The sequence below is a fragment of the Eschrichtius robustus genome, chromosome 8 (assembly GCF_028021215.1).
Source record: "Eschrichtius robustus isolate mEscRob2 chromosome 8, mEscRob2.pri, whole genome shotgun sequence".
Classification (NCBI taxonomy): Eukaryota; Metazoa; Chordata; class Mammalia; order Artiodactyla; family Eschrichtiidae; genus Eschrichtius; species Eschrichtius robustus.
In genome coordinates this window covers 91,598,234-91,615,486 of record NC_090831.1, presented here as the reverse complement: position 1 = coordinate 91,615,486, position 17,253 = coordinate 91,598,234, and the positions used below count along the sequence as shown (strand labels likewise).

Genomic DNA, 17,253 nt, shown 5'->3' with positions numbered 1-17,253 from the left:
AGGCTTTCTAGAAAATGTAAATCTTGAGCTTAAAGGAAATAGCATTATAAACAGCAGGAGCTAGATCTAGAGATTGGGGTTTCTTGTGTCCTCTCTAAGGTTTTTCTAGTTCTAAAATTCCATATTTTTGGTTTAGATTGATATGAAAGAGGGAATAATAGGAGTAAATAACAATGAAAAGTAGTAAGAACAATAGGACTAAAATTTACAGACCTTCCTATGTGCTAGGCTCTCCTTTAAGCACTTTACGTTCATTAGCTCATCTAATCCTTACAATAACCTTATGAGGTAAGTGCTGTTTTCATTTCCATTTTACAGATGAGCAAACTGAGGCCCAGAGAAGTACCTTGCCCAATATCAAACATGGAATGTTATAAGAGTATGATATGTGGAATGACCAGCCCTGTCAATGTCAGGTGACTACGTTTAGGAGAAGAACTACTATGTTAAGGAATAGAGATAAGGGTTTCTCCAGGGAAAAAAATTTTTTGAGGGGGAAAAAAAAACCAACCTAGTAATTCCTTATTGTTACATAAAATGATGGTGTCCAATATTTCTGTAGCTGCAAACAGTTAGTAATTTGAGTGTCCAGGGTTCAAGGTCTCATTTTAACTAAGCAACCCCATCTTCGAAAGCATTTATGGCTAACTACTAATACACAATACTCCATATTTTTGTTTCGAGTTGTGTGTCTCTTCTGTTCCTTGCTTGCTTTAGAAAATGTTATTTAGCTTTTTCACTTCAGTTTACTCAACACCAGCCGTTTATGTGAGAAGATCTGAACAGGGTTAAGTGATGATATCTTTTTATTCTTGTCCTTGTCTTTCCAATTTTAGGCATCAACTAGCATTATTGGTCTAAGTGATGCAAAAGATACAGAATAAACAAGTAGTAGTAGTTCTAGTAAAATATCCACTTTTGTACACTTGGAGAAGCTAATGCCTTTTTTTTTTTTTCTTAACGTCTTTATTGGAGTATAATTGCTTTACAATGGTGTGTTAGTTTCTGCTTTATAATAAAGTGAATCAGCTATACATATACATATACATATACCCCATATCTCCTCCCTCTTGCGTCTCCCTCACACACTCCCTATCCCACCCCTCGCGGTGGTCACAAAGCACCGAGCAGATCTCCCTGTGCTATGTGGCTACTTCCCACTAGCTATCTATTTTACATTTGGTAGTGTATATATGTCCATGACACTCTCTCACTTCGTCCCAGCTTCCCCTTCCCTTTCCCCGTGTCCTCAAGTCCATTCTCTATGTCTGCGTCTTTATTCCTGTCCTGCCCCTAGGTTCCTCTGAAGTTTTTTTTTTTTTTCTTAGATTCCATATATATGTGTTAGCATACGGTATTTGTTTTTCTCTTTCTGACTGACTTCACTCTGTATGACAGTCTCTATGTCCATCCACCTCACTACAAATAACTCAATTTCGTTTCTTTTTAAGGCTGAGTAATATTCCATTGTATATATGTGCCACATCTTCTTTATGCATTCATCTGTTGATGGAAACTTAGGTTGCTTCCATGTCCTGGCTATTGTAAATAGAGCTGCAGTGAACATTGTGGTACATGACTCATTTTGAATTATGGTTTTATCAGGGTATATGCCCAGTAATGGGATTGCTGGGTCATATGGTAGTTCTATTTTTAGTTTTTTAAGGAACCTCCAAACTGTTCTCCATAGTGGCTGTATCAATTTACATTCCCACCAACGGTGCAAGAAGGTACCCTTTTCTATACACGCTCTCCAGCATTTATTGTTTGTAGATTTTTTGATGATGGCCATTCTGACTGGTGTGAGGTGATACCTCATTATACTTCTCATTTGCATTCTCTAATGATTAGTGATGTTGAGCATTCTTTCATGTGTTTGTTGGCAATCTGTATATCTTCTTTGGTGAAATGTCTAATTAGGTCTACTGCCCATTTTTGGATTGGGTTGTTTGTTTTTTTGATATTGAGCTGCATGAGCTGCTTGTATATTTTGGAGATTAATCCTTTGTCAGTTGCTTCATTTGCAAATATTTTCTACCGTTCTGAGAGTTGTCTTTTTGTCTTGTTTATGGTTTCTTTTGCTGTGCAAAAGCTTTTAAGTTTCACTAGGTCCCATTTGTTTATTTTCTTTTTTCTTTCCATTTCTCTAGGAAGTGGGTCAAAAAGGTTCTTGCTGTGATTTATGTCATAGAGTGTTCTACCTATGTTTTCCTCTAAGAGTTTTATAGTGTCTGGCCTTACATTTAGATCTTTAATCCATTTTGAGTTTATTTTTGTGTGTGTCAGGGAGTGTTCTAATTTCATTCTTTTACACGTAGCTGTCCAGTTTTCCCAGCACCACTTATTGAAGAGGCTGTCTTTTCTCCATTGTATACTCTTGCCTCCTTTATCAAAAATAAGGTGACCATATGTGCGTGGGTTTATCTCTGGGCTTTCTATCCTGTTCAATTGATATATACTTCTTTTTTGGTGCCAGTACCATATTGTCTTGATTACTGTAGCTTTGTAGTATAGTCTGAAGTCTGGGAGCCTGATTCCTCCAGCTTCAGTTTTCCTTCTCAAGATTGCTTTGGCTATTCGGGGTCTTTTGTGTTCCCATACAAATTGTGAAATTTTTTGTTCTAGTTCTGTGAAAAATGCCATTAGTAGTTTGATAGTGATATCACTGAATCTGTAGATTGCTTTTGGTAGTATAGTAATTTTCACAATGTTGATTCTTCCAATCCAAGAACATGGTATATCTCTCCATCTGTTGGTATCATCTTTAATTTCTTTCATCACTGTCTTAATAGTTTTCTACATACAGGTCTTTTGTCTGCTTATGCAGGTTTATTCCTAGGTATTTTATTCTTTTTGTTGCAATAGTAAATGGGAGTGTTTCCATAATTTCTCTTTCAGATTTTTCATCATTAGTGTATAGGAATGCAAGAGATTTCTGTGCATTAATTTTGTATCCTGCTACTTTACCAAATTCATTGATTAGCTCTAGTAGTTTTCTGGTAGCATCTTTAGGATTCTCTGTGTATAGTATCATGTCATCTGCAAACAGTGACAGTTTTACTTCTTCTTTTCCGATTTGGATTCCTTTTATTTCTTTTTCTTCTCTGATTGCTGTGGCTGAAACTTCCAAAACTATGTTGAATAATAATGGTGAACTGGATAACCGTGTCTTGTTCCTGATCTTAGAGGAGATGGCTTCAGTATTTCACCCTTGAGAATGATGTTGGCTGTGGGTTTGTCATATATGGCCTTTACTGTGTTGAGGTAAGTTCCCTCTATGCCTGCCTTCTGGAGGGTTTTTATCATAAATGGGTGTTGAATTTTGTCAAAAGCTTTTTCTGCATCTATTGAGATGATCATATGGTTTTTCTCCTTCAATTTGTGAATATGGTGTATCATGTTGTTTGATTTGCATATATTGAAGAATCCTTGCATTCCTGGGATACACCCCACTTGATCATGCTGTATGATCCTTTCAGTGTGCTGTTGGATTCTGTTTGCTAGTATTTTGTTGAGGATTTTTGCATCTATGTTCATCGGTGATATTGGCTGGTAGTTTTCTTTCTTTGTGACATCTTTGTCTGGTTTTGATTTCAGAGTGATGGTGGCCTCATAGAATGAGTTTGGGAGTGTTCCTTCCTCTGCTATATTTTGGAAGAGTTTGAGAAAGATAGGTGTTAGCTCTTCTCTAAATGTTTGATAGAATTCACCTGTGAAGCCATCTGGTCCTGGGCTTTTGCTTGTTGGAAGATTGTTAATCACAGTCTCAATTTCCGTGCTTATGATTGGTCTGTTTATATTTTCTATTTCTTCCTGGTTCCGTCTCAGAAGGTTGTGCTTTTCTAAGAATTTGTCCATTTCTTCCAGGTTGTCCATTTTATTGGCATATAGTTGCTTATAGTAATCTCTCATGATCCTTTGTATTTCTGCAGTGCCAGTTGTTACTTCTCCTTTTTCATTTCTAATTCTCTTCATTTGAGCCTTCTCCTTTTTTTTTTTCTTTTCATGAATCTGGCTAATTGTTTATCAATTTTGTTTATCTTCTCAAAGAACCAGCTTTTAGTTTTATTGATCTTTGCTATTGTTTCATTTCTTTTTCATTTATTTCTGATTTGATTTTTATGATCTCTTTCCTTCTGCTTACTTTGGGGGTTTTTTGTTCTTCTTTCTCTAATTGCTTTAGGTGTAAGGTTAGTTTATTTATTTGAGATGTTTCTTGTTTCCTGAGGTAGGATTGTACTGCTATAAACATCCCTCTTAGAACTGCATTTGCTGCATCCCATAGGTTTTGGGTCATCATAGTTTTTTTTTTTTTTTTTAACATCTTTATTGGAGTATAACTGCTTTGTAATGGTGTGTTAGCTTCTGCTTTATAACAAAGTGAATCAACTATACATATACATATATCCCTATATCTCTTCCCTCTTGCGTCTCCCTCCCTCCCATCCGCCCTATGTTCATCGTGTTTTCATTGTCATTTATTTCTAGGTATTTGTGATTTCCTGTTTGATTTCTTCAGTGATCTCTTGGTTATTTAGTAGTGTATTGTTTAGCCTCCCTGTCTGCATTTTTTACAGATTTTTTCCCGTATTTGATATCTAGTCTTATAGTGTTGTGGTTGGTAAAGACACTTGATATGATTTCAGTTTTCTTAAATTTACCAAGGCTTGATTTGTGACCCAAGGTATGATCTCTCCTGGAGAATGATCCATGAGCACTTGAGAAGAATGTGTCTTCCGTTGTTTTTGGATGGAATGTCCTATAAATATCAATTAAGTCCATCTTGTTTAATGTATCATTTAAAGCTTGTGTTTCCTTATTTATTTTCATTTTGCATGATCTGTCCACTGGTGAAAGTGGGGTGTTCAAGTCCCCTACTATGATTGTGTTACTGTCGATTTCCCCTTATATGGTTGTTAGTATTTGCCTTATGTATAGAGGTGCTCCTATGTTGGGTGCATAAATATTTACAATTGTTATATCTTCTTCTTGGATTGATTCCTTGATCATTATGTAGTGTCCTTCTTTGTCTCTTGTAATAGTCTTTGTTTTAAAGTCTATTTTATCTGATATGAGTATTGCTACTCCAGCTTTCTTTTGATTTCCATTTGCATGGAATATCTTTTTCCATCCCCTCCTTTTCAGTCTGTATGTGTCCCTAGGTCTGAACTGGGTCTCCTGTAGACAGCATATATACAGGTATTGTTTTTGTATCCATTCAGCCAATCTCTGTCTTTTGGTTGGAGCATATAATCCATTTACATTTAATGTAGTTATCGATATGTATGTTCCTATTACCATTTTCTTAATTGTTTTGGGCTTGTTATTGTAGGTCTTTTCCGTCTCTTGCATTTCCTGCCTAGAGAAGTTCCTTTAGCATTTGTTGTAAAGCTGGTTTGGTGGTGCTGAATTCTCTCAGCCTTTGCTTGTCTGTAAAGGTTTTAATGTCTCCATCGAATCTGAATGAGATCCTTGCTGGGTAGAGTAATCTTGGTTGTAGGTTTTTCCCTTTCATCACTTTAAATATGTCCTGCCACTCCCTTCTGGCTTGCAGAGTTTCTGCTGAAAGGTCAGCTGTTAACCTTATGGGGAGTCCCTTGTGTGTTCTTTGTTGTTTTTCCCTTGCTGCTTTTAACATTTTTTCTTTGTATTTAATTTTTGATAGTTTGATTAGTATGTGTCTTTGTGTGTTTCTCCTTGGATTTATCCTGTGTGGCACTCTCTGTGCTTTCTGGACTTGATTATTTCCTTCCCCATATTAGGGAAGTTTTCAACTATAACCTCTTCAAATATTTTCTCAGTCCCTTTCTTTTTCTCTTCTTCTGGGACCCCTATAATTCGAATGTTCGTACATTTAATGTTGTCCCAGAGGTCTCTGAGACTGTCTTCAGTTCTTTTCATTCTTTTTCTTCTGCTCTGCAGTAGTTATTTCCACTGTTTTATGTTCCAGGTCACTTATCCATTCTTCTGCCTCAGTTATTCTGCTATCGTTTCCTTCTAGAGAATTTTTAATTTCATTTATTGTGTTGTTCATCACTGTTTGTTTGCTCTTTAGTTCCTCTAGGCCCTTGTTAAACTTTTCTTGTATTTTCTCCTTTCTATTTCCAAGATTTTGGATCATCTTTCTTCTTCATTTGTTTTGTCTTTTGGGTTCTTCATTTGTTTTGTCTTCTTCATTTGTTTTGTCTTTTGGGTTTTTACCTTCCTCCTTCATCTGCTTTGTGTTTCTCTGTCTTTTCATTTTGCTTAACTTACTGTGTTTGGGGTCTCCTTTTCCCAGGCTACAAGTTTGTAGTTCCCGTTGTTTTTGGTGTCTGCCCGCAGTGGCTAATGTTGGTTCAGTGGGTTGTTTAGGCTTCCTGGCGGAGGGGACTGTTGCCTGTGTTCTGGTGGATGAGGCTGGTTCCTGTCTTTCTGGTGGGCAGGACCATGCCTGGTGGTGTGTTTTGGGGTGTCTGTGACCTTATTGTGATTTTAGGCAGCCTCTCTGCTAATGGGTGGGGTTGTGTTCCTGTCTTGCTAGTTGTTTGGCATGGGGTGTCCAGCACTGTCTCTTGCTGGTCGTTGAGTGGAGCTGGGTCTTAGCATTGAGATGGAGATCTCCGGGAGAGCTTTTGCCATTTGATATTACCTGGAGCCGCTCTGCTGGTCTCTGGTGGACCAGTGTCCTGAACTCGGCTCTCCCACCTCAGCAGCACAGGCCTGACACCCGGCCAGAGCAGCAAGACCCTGTCAGCCACACGGCTCAGAAGAAAAGGGAGAAAAAAATAAGTAAATAAATAAAATAAAGATTAAAAAATTTTTTTTAATTATTAAAAATAAAAAAAAAAGGGAAGAAAGAAGGAAGAGAGCAACCAAACCAAAAATGAAAGCCACCAATTATAACAAGAGCTAAAAACTATACTAAAAAAAACCCCCCAAAAACGGACAGACAGAACCCTAGGACTTCCTAATGTGTGGAAAGTTTTCCTCCTTCACAGCTCCCTCCCCAAGGTGCAGGTCCTATCCCTATTCTTTTGTCTCTGTTTTTCCTTTTTTCTTTTTCCCTACCCAGGTACGTGGGGGGTTTCTTACCTTTTGGGAAGTCTGAGGTCTTCTGCCAGCATTTAGTAGTTGTTCTGTAGGAGTTGTTCCACATGTAGATGTATTTCTGAAGTATTTGTGGGGAGGAAGATGATAGCCACGTCTTACTCCTCCGCCATCTTGAAGGTCTCCGCTGATGCCTTTTTGATGAAGGACTTTATTTGATCCTCTCAAAGGAATATTGGATTTCTTAATGTTCTCTAGTTTCCTTTAACATTTTATTATTGACTTTACTAATAAAATGGTAAAAAATACATATAACTGTTGAGGATCTGTGCTGGAAGTACAGTTTGGTTATACATGGAGTTTTCCTGTGTGTCGTTCAATACGCTTTAATTAACAATCTGTCTGCTCTGTTTTCATTCAACAGTATTTACTCAGCTCCCACTAAGCATTAGGTTCTGATGTGGGTTCTGGGGTGTGGGTCTGCCACTATGTTCATTAACCTGTTATTACTCAAGGTTACACTTTGAAGTAGATAAGTTTCTCTTTGGATCAGATTTAGCAAAGATAATTCTGAAGCCAAGATAAAGCAAATACACAGTGTTATAGAGCCTACATTTATTCTAGCTGTTCCACAGAAATTATTAGACATAAAGCACAAGATAATAAATTCTTATGATACAGACTAAGTCTAGAGTATTACTATTCTGCAATACACGATTTTGTCTACAAGTGGGTTTTTTCTACCTCCCTCCTTTCTCCTTTTCCTCCTTTTTGTTACAGAATCATTAGAAAAAATTTTAAATGAGATCTATAAATTAAACACATTTTCTATCTGTTCTAGCTAGTGAAAAACAGACCATTATTTGGAACATTTGATAATATCTAGAGAACATATTGAGTTAACTCTAAAAATCCCCTACAATCTAAGTATACTTAAAGTTTGGAATAATGTTTTATAAGGTCATATCAAATGAGAGTTCAGTAACCAGTCATATAGAGATTGATGTACTCATAAATTTTGTATCTGTCACTTTAATTGCCTTGTTGATATATCTGGGATGACCAAGTCTTCCCTGTTTGTCTGGAACTCTTCCAGTTTTAGCACTCAAAGTCCCAAATCCCAGGAATGCCTTCAGTCCTGAGGAACCAGGATAGTTGGTCACCCTAATTTTATCTAAATCTGAAGATTTAATTTTCTCCATTTCAGGGATAAAATAGTTAGTGAACAAATATCATGTGTGAACCTTTTTAGCTAAAGAGCACATATTAACATATTAATGTTTATCTAAATACAGTGATAGATAATTGAAAGATGAGGGAATAGGTGAATGGATGGATGGATGGATGGATGGATGGATAGATAGGTAAATATATAGGAAAATGACTGTGTGATACCTTCTGAATGGTTAGGAAACATTATCTGTTAAAATCCTAATCATCTCTTAAGGCCCAACATAGCTCTCATCTTTTTGTCAAGATTTCTCTGAATCTTGTAGGATTAATCACTCTACTCTGTGCCTACAAAATTCTGTTTATGCCTTTATTACTGGACTTACCATAGTTGTATTATATTTGGTTGTATGCATATCTGTATTTGCCACTGAGCTATGAATTCCTAGCAGAGCAAGAATTGTGCCTTAATACATCTTTGTCCTTCAGCTTCTGTGTACTGCCTTGTGCCGAGTACAAGCTGAATATGGTATTGCTGAATTGAGCATTCATTTTCCCTCCAATTTTAATAATCTTTATTGAAATGTAACTTACCTACAATAAAATTCACCAGTTTTAAATATACAGTTCAATAAGTTGTAACAAAATCAAGATAAAAAACATTCCAATCACCCCAAAAATCCCCCTGTGCCACTTTGAAGTTACTCTCTCCCTGTCACCCTGGCCCTGGGCAACTGCTGATGTACTTTTATCTGACTCTAGTTTTGCCTTTTCTAGCTTTTCATATGAACTTCATATGTTTGACTTCTTTGACTTAACATAATACTTTTTGAAAATTATCTCTATTGTGGCTTCCATCAGGAATTTGTTTCATTTTATTGCTGGGTAGTATTCCATTATATGGATATACCATAATTTGTTTATCCATTAACCTGTTGATGGGCATTTAGTTATTTCCAGTTTGGGACTATTATAAATAACACTGCTGTAAATATTAGCATACACATTTTGTATTGACATCTGTTTTAATTTCCTACAGGTAAATATCTAGGATTGCAATTGCTGAATCTAACAATAAGTGTACATGTAAGTTTATAAGAAATTGTTAAATGTTGTGCAAAGTGGCTGTACCATTTTGCATTCCCACCAGCAATGCATGAGAATTCAGCTTGCTCTGTATCCTTGCCTACACTTGAAATTTTAGTCATTCTAGTATGTGTTTGGTATTATCCCACTGTGGTTTTATTTTGCATTTCCCTAATGACTAAAGATTTTAACCATCTTTTGATATATTTTTCATTTGCATAGCTTCTTTGCTGAAGCATCCATTCAAATCTTTTAACCATTTTTAAAATTCTTTTTTTTTTTTTTGTCTCCTTGCTACTGAATTGTAAGAGCTCTTTTTATTTTCTGGATACAAGTCTTTGTCAGCTATATGTCTTGCAATTATTTTCTACCAGTTTTAATATTTTATTTAATTTTTTATTGACAAAGGATGAAATTTTTAATTTTAACGAAGTACAGTTAGCCAGTTGTTTCTTTTATGGTTCATACATTTGGTGTTCTATCTAATAAATAGTTACCTAACATAATGTGACAAAAATTTTCTCTTATGTTTTCTGCTAAAAGTGTTATTGTATTAGGTTTTTCATTTAAGTCTATGATTCATTTTGAGATAATTTTTGCATATAGTTAAAATAAAGGTCATGTTTTTTCTTTTCCATATGTATACCCAATTGTTTTAGTACTATTTGTTGAAAAAGATTATCTTTTCCCTATTTAATTACCCTGGCACCTTTGAAAAAAAAAAAATTGATCATATAAACGATGGTCTATTTCTGCACCATTTTTTCCATTAATCTTTATGCTACTAGCACACTGCCTTTATTAAAATGATTTTGCAAGAAATCTTAATATCAGGTAATGTAAGTTGGTCAGCATAGGCTTTTTAAAAAATGTTTTGACTGTTCTAAATCCTTTGCACATCTGTGTAAATATTAGAATCAGCTTGCCAATTTCTGCTAGGATTTTTATTTCTGGTACTTTTCATTCTTCTGTATTTATCCACATTTCCATCTAGTGTTATTTTTCTTCTACCTGAAGAATTTCTTTAAACATTTCTTTTAGTGCACATCTGGAGATGAAAAGGAAGTTGTAAGATAAAAAAATAAGACCAATATCCTTCTTAAACGCAAGTGTAAAAATCCTTAACAAAATTTTAGCGAATTAAATCCATAATATATAAAAAGGTTAATATATTATGACTGAGTAGGGTTTATTCCAGGAATGCAAAGTTGGTGTAACATTAAAACAGCGCAATGTAATCTACCAAGTTAATAAACTAAAAAAGAAGAAATGTATAAACATCTCAATAGATGCAGGTAAAGTGTTTGATAAAATTCAATACCCATTCATAATGAAACCTATCATCGAACTATGAACAGAAGGGAAATCCTACGGCCTAGATTTCAAAGAGAGTCTATGAAAAAAATCAACACGTAACATCATACTTAGTGGCAAAAGAATAAACACGTCCCTTTTAAGATTAGTAAAAGTATGTTCACACTCTTCTGTTCGACACTGTACTGTCCAACTTCTCTTGAACTGTTGTTCAGCACTGCCCTGGAGCACCTAGTCAAGGCCAAATTTAGAAATCTGGGTAAAGATTTAATTCACTCTTTTATTCAATATATTTCATGAGAAAACATATTTACTGAGAATTTTGCTAAGCTTTGTGGAAGGTTGCACTCTCTTGGTAAATACCCATACTTTTCCCCTGTCTTCTCCTGGAGAAGATCAACTTTGGCAGTCAACATTTCTTACTAATACATATAGTTACTTGATAATGCACAGTAAATCTAATGAATAGGAATTAATATGTAAAATAATAGGCTAGTTAGATTATGTGGATGACATGGCTGCTCTTTGCAAGAGAGGAAGTATGTAACTAGACTGAAGACTATGTATATAATTTTGTGTAACCTCATGAAAAAATGTTACTCTCTTAATCACTTTTTTAATGTAATACAAATTGCTATATCAAGATTGAACAACTTCCTATTGATGAAAAATAGTAGTAGTGTGGCAACATAAAATAATTCGCATCTATCAAAATAACATCTTATAAATGACTTCAAAGCATATTGGAGCCATATTGAGAGAAATGTAATTTAATTTTGTATCAGGCAGATTGCATGTTAATAATTAATTATTAGTGAGTTCTTTTCTTATCTAAATACCACCCATATATCAGAGAACAGCTCATATTTCTGCTCCTTGAATTTCTTCCTGATCAGCCTTAATGGAAATGATTTCTACCTCTAAATTTTCTTATGAGTTATAATCCTTACCACTCAACTTATTAGAGTTTACATTGTATTGTCTTTTAACTTATATTACCATATATATAATCATTTTAATTTGGTAGACTTAATTTTTAGAGGAGTTTTAGATTGACATAAAAATGAAACAAATTGATGAGTCAATACTGATGTATTGTTATTAATTAAAGTTCATAGTTTACATTAGATTTCTTTCTGTGGGTTGTACATTCTATGGGTTTTGCCAGATATTATAATGGCCTATATCTTCCATGACAGTATCATACAAAAGAGTTTCACTGCCCTAAAAATGCTCTATGCTCCACCTGTTTATCCCTCCCTTCTTCCCCCTTGCTCCCAGTCCCTGGGACCACTGATATTTTTACTGCCTCCATTGTTTTGCTTTTTTTCAGAATGTTGTATAGTTGGAATCATACAGTAGGTAGCCTTCTCACATTGCCTTCTTTCATTTAGTAATATGTATTTAAGATTCTGCCATGTATTTTCATAAGATGATAGCACAGTTTTTTTTTTTTTTACATCTTTATTGGAGCATAATTGCTTTACAATGGTGTGTTAGTTTCTGCTTTATAACAAAGTGAATCAGCTATACATATACATATATCCCCATATATCCCCCCTCTTGCATTTCCCACCCTTCTTATCCCACCCCTCTAGGTGGTCACAATAGCTCAGTTCTTTTTAGCGCCAATATTCCATTTTCTGGGCGTACCACAGTTTATTTATCCATTTGTCTATTGAAGGACATTTTGATTGCTTCCAAGCTTTGGCAATTATGAACAAAGCTGCTATAAACATCCCTGTACAGTTTTTGCGTAGGTGTAACTTTTCAACTTTTGGGGATAAATACCAAATAGAGCGATTGCTGGATTGTACTGTAAGAGTATGCTGAGTTTAGTGAGGAACTGCCAAGTTATCTTCCAAAGTGACTGTATCATTTTTCATTCCCACCAACAATAATGAGAGTTCCTATTGATCTACATCCTTGCTAGTGTTAGGTGTTGTCAGTGTTTTGGATTTTAGCTGTTCCGTTAGATGTGTATCTGATTGTGTTAACTTGCAGTTCCTTAATGACATATCATATTGAGTAGCTCTTCATGTACTTATTGGCCATCTTTATATTTTCTTTGGTGAGGTATCTGTTCAGATTTTTTGCCCATTTTTTAATCGAATTGTTTTATTATTGTTGAATTTTAAGAATTCTTGGTATATTTTGGCTATGTCATTTATCAGATATGTGTTTTGTAAATTTTTATCCCAGTTTATGAGTTACATTTTCATTTTTGTAACAGTGTTTTTCATACAGCAGAAGTTTGTAATTGTAATGAAATCCAAGTTACCAGCTCTTTTCATGGACTGTACTTTTGGTATTAGATCTAAAAAGCCATCATCAAACCCAAGGTCACCTAGCTTTTTTTCTCATGTTATCTCCTAGGAGTTTTATATTTTTGTGTTTTACATTTAGGTCTATGATCTATTTTGAGTTAATTTTTGTAAAGGGTGTAAGGTCTGTGTCTAGATTCATTTCTTTGCACATGGATGTCCAGTTATTCTAATACCATTTGTTGAAAAGGCCACCCTTTCTCCATGGAATTGCCTTTGTCAAAGATCAGTTGACTCTATATGTGTTGGTCTATTTCTGGGTTCTTTTTTCCGTTTCATTGGTCTGTTTGTCTGTTCTTTTGCCTTTACCACATAGTCTTGATTATCATAGCTTTATACTAAGTTTTGAAGTCTGATAATGTCAATCCTCTGACTTTGTTCTTCTCCTTCAATATTGTGTTGGCTACTCTGGGTCTTTTGTCTTTTCGTATAAACTTTAGAGTAGGTTTGTGGATACCCTCAAAATAACTTGCTGTGATTTTGATTGGAATTGTGCTCAATCTATATATCACATTGGGGGCACCTTGACAATATTGAGTCTTCCAATCTACATACATGGAATAACTGTCATTTAGATCATTTATATCTTCTTTGATTTCTTACGTCTAGGTTTTACAGTTTTCCTCATATAGGATCTTATATATATTTTGTTAGATTTATACCTCAGTATTTCTTCCTTAGCTTTTTTTTTGGCAGGGGGTGGGGGTGCCTAGTGGTGCTTATATTAGTCAAGGTTCTCCTGAGAAATAGAAACAAGATCTGTGCACAAGGTTCATTACTATTCAGGGATGGTTGCTTATAGGACCTGTCACCTTAAAGAGCAAAGAAATATATCTATATATTACTTACCTGTGTATGTACACACAACTATAGACATTTGTATATGTAACTATCTGGATCTACTTTAAGCTAAACACAAGTTCATACTTACGTCTCTTACTCTAATACATTACCATGTGGATCATTCTTTTTTTTTTTTCCCTCATCCCCCGCCGCTTTCCCCCCTTGGTGTCCATATGTTTTTTCGCTATATCTGTGTCTCAACTTCTGCCCTGCAAACTGGTTCACCTGTACCATTTTCTAGGTTTCACATATATGCGTTAATATATGATATTTGTTTTTCTCTTTCTGACTTACTTCACTCTGTATGACAGTCTCTAGATGCATCCACGTCTCTACAAATGACCCAATTTCGTTGCTTTTTATGGCTAAGTAATATTCCATTGTATATATGTACCACATGTTCTTTATCCATTTGTCTGTCGATGGGCATTTAGGTTGCTTCTATGACCTGGCTATTGTAAATAGTGTTGCAATGAACATTGGGGTGCATGTGTCTTTTTGAATTATGGTTTTCTCTGGGTATAGTGCTATTGCTGGGTCATATGGTAATTCTATTTTTAGTTCTTTAAGGAACCTCCATACTGTTCTCCATAGTGGCTGTATCAATTTACATTCCCACCAACAGTGCAATAGGGTTCCCTTTTCTCCACACCCTCTCCAGCATTTGTTGTTTGTAGATTTTCTGATGATGCCCATTCTAACTGGTGTGAGGTGATGCCTCATTGTAGTTTTGATTTGCATTTCTCTAATAATTAGTGATGTTGAGCAGCTTTTCATGTGCTTCTTGGCCATCTGCCTGTCCTCTTTGGAGAAATGTCTATTTAGGTCTTCTGCCCATTTTTGGATTGGGTTGTTTGTTTTTATAATATTGAGCTGCATGAGCTGTATATATATTTTGGAGATTAATTCTTTGTCCTATGACTCATTTGCAAATATTTTCTACCATTCTGAGGGTTGTCTTTTCATCTTGTTTATGGTTTTCCTTTGCTGTGCAAAAGCTTTGAAGTTTCATTAGGTTCCATTTGTTTATTTTTGTTTTTATTTCCATTACTCTAGGAGGTGGATCAAAAAAGATCTTGCTGTGATTTATGTCAAAGAGTGTTCTTCTTGTGTTTTCCTCTGAGAGTTTTATAGTGTCTGCCCTTACATTTAGGTCTTTAATCCATTTTGAGTTTACTTTTGTGTATGGTGTTAGGCAGTGTTCTAATTGCATTCTTTTACATGTAGCTATGCAGTTTTCCCAACACCGCTTACTGAAGAAACTGTCTTTTCTCCATTGTATATCTTTGCCTCCATTGTCATAGATTAGTTGACCATAGGTGCATGGGTTTATCTCTGGGCTTTCTATCCGGTTCCATTGATCTATCTTTCTGTTTTTGTGCCAGTACCATATTGTCTTGATTACTGTAGCTTTGTAGTATAGTCTGAAGTCAGGGAGTCTCATTCCTTCTGCTCCGTTTTTTTCCCTCAAGACCGCTTTGGCTATTCAGGGTCTTTTGTGTCTCCATACGAATGTTAAGATTTTTTCTTCCAGTTCCGTAAAAAATGCCATTGGTAATTTGATAGGGATTGCATTGAATCTGTAGATTGCTTTGGGTAGTATAGTCATTTTCACAATATTGATTCTTCCAATCCAAGAACATGGTATATCTCTCCATCTGTTGGTATCATCTTTAATTTCTTTCATCAGTGTCTTATAGTTTTCTGCATACAGGTCTTTTGTCTCCCTAGGTAGGTTTATTCCTAGGTATTTTATTCTTTTTGTTGCAGTGGTAAATGGGAGTGTTTCTTTAATTTCTCTTTCAGATTTTTTCATCATTATTATATAGGAATGCAAGAGATTTCTGTGCATTAATTTTGTATACTGCAACTTTACCAAATTCATTGATTAGCTCTAGTAGTTTTCTGGTGGCTTCTTTAGGATTCTCTATGTATAGTATCATGTCATCTGCAAACAGTGACAGGTTTACTTCTTCTTTTCCAATTTGTATTCTTTTAATTTTTTTCTTCTCTGAGTGCCGTGGCTAGGACTTCCAAAATTATGTTGAATAATAGTGGTGAGAGTGGACATCCTTGTCTTGTTCCTGATCTTAAAGGAAATGCTTTCCGTTTTTCACCATTGAGAATGATATTTGCTGTGGGTTTGTCGTACATGGCCTTTATTATGTTGAAGTAGGTTCCCTCTATGCCCACTTTCTGGCGAATTTTTATCATAAATTGGTGTTGAATTTTGTCAACAGCTTTTTCTGCATCTATTGAGATGATCATATGGTTTTTCTCCTTCAATTTGTGAATATGGTGTATCATGTTGTTTGATTTGCCTATATTGAAGAATCCTTGTATTCCTGAGATACACCCCACTTAATCATAGTGTATGGTCCTTTTAATGTGCTGTTGGATTCTGTTTCGTAGTATTTTGTTGAGGAGTTTTGCATCTATGTTCATCAGTCATATTTGCCTGTAGTTTTCTTTCTTCGTGACATCTTTGTCTGGTTTTGGTATCAGAGTGATGGTGGCCTCGTAGAATGACTTTCAGAGGGTTCCTCACTCTGCTATATTTTGGAAGAGTTTGAGAAGGATAGGTGTTAGCTCTTCTCTAAATATTTGATAGAATTCGCCTGTGAAGCCATCTGGTCCTGGGCTTTTGTTTGTTGGAAGATTTTTAATCACAGTTTCAATTTCAGTGCTTGTGATTGATCTGTTCATATTTTCTATTTCTTCCTGGTTCAGTCTCGGAAGGTTGTGCATTTCTAAGAATTTGTCCATTTCTTCCAGGTTGTCCATTTTATTGGCATAGAGTTGCTTATACTAATCTCTCATGATCCTTTGTATTTCTGCAGTGTCAGTTGTAACTTCTCCTTTTTCATTTCTAATGCTATTGATTTGAGTCTTCTCCCTTTTTTTCTTGATGAGTCTGGCTAATGATTTATCAATTTTGTTTATCTTCTCAAAGAACCAGCTTTTAGTTTAATTGATCTTTGCTATCATTTCCTTCCTTTCTTTTTCATTTATTTATGATCTGATCTTTATGATTACTTTCTTTCTGCTAACTTTGGGGTATTTTTGCTCTTCTTTCTCTAATTGCTTTAGGTGTAACGTTAGGTTGTTTATTTGAGATGTTTGTTGTTTCTTAAGGTAGGATTGTATTGCTCTAAACTTCCCTCTTAGAACTGCATTTGCTGCATCCCATAGGTTTTGGGTCATCGTGTTTTCATTGTCATTTCGTTCTAGGTATTTTTTGATTTCCTCTTTGATTTCTTCAGTGATCTCTTGGTTATTAAGTAGTGTGTTGTTTAGCCTCCATGTGTTTGTATTTCTTACAGATTTTTTCCTGTAATTGATATCTAGTCTCATAGCATTGTGGTCGGAAAAGATACTTGATAGGATTTCAATTTTATTAAATTTACCAAGGCTTGATTTGTGACCCAAGGTATGATCTATCCTGGAGAATGTTCCATGAGCACTTGAGAAGAATGTGTCTTCTGTT

General features: G+C 35.3%; 1 protein-coding gene across 3 annotated transcripts in view; it reads left to right on the top strand.

Annotated features, from left to right (window-relative positions):
- The window catches only part of IMMP2L (inner mitochondrial membrane peptidase subunit 2), an 895,893-nt gene that overhangs the window by 527,338 nt on the left and 351,302 nt on the right, over positions 1 to 17,253 (top strand). Inside the window, exon 5 of one of the 3 annotated variants that reach the window (XM_068549316.1) lies at positions 9,239 to 9,265. The exons of the other annotated variants lie outside the window; for them this stretch is intronic. Coding sequence (XP_068405417.1) covers positions 9,239 to 9,242 — 4 coding nt within the window. The 3' untranslated portion in view covers positions 9,243 to 9,265. Of the gene's footprint in view, positions 1 to 9,238; positions 9,266 to 17,253 lie in introns of those variants that run through there. 3 annotated transcript variants of the gene reach the window in all.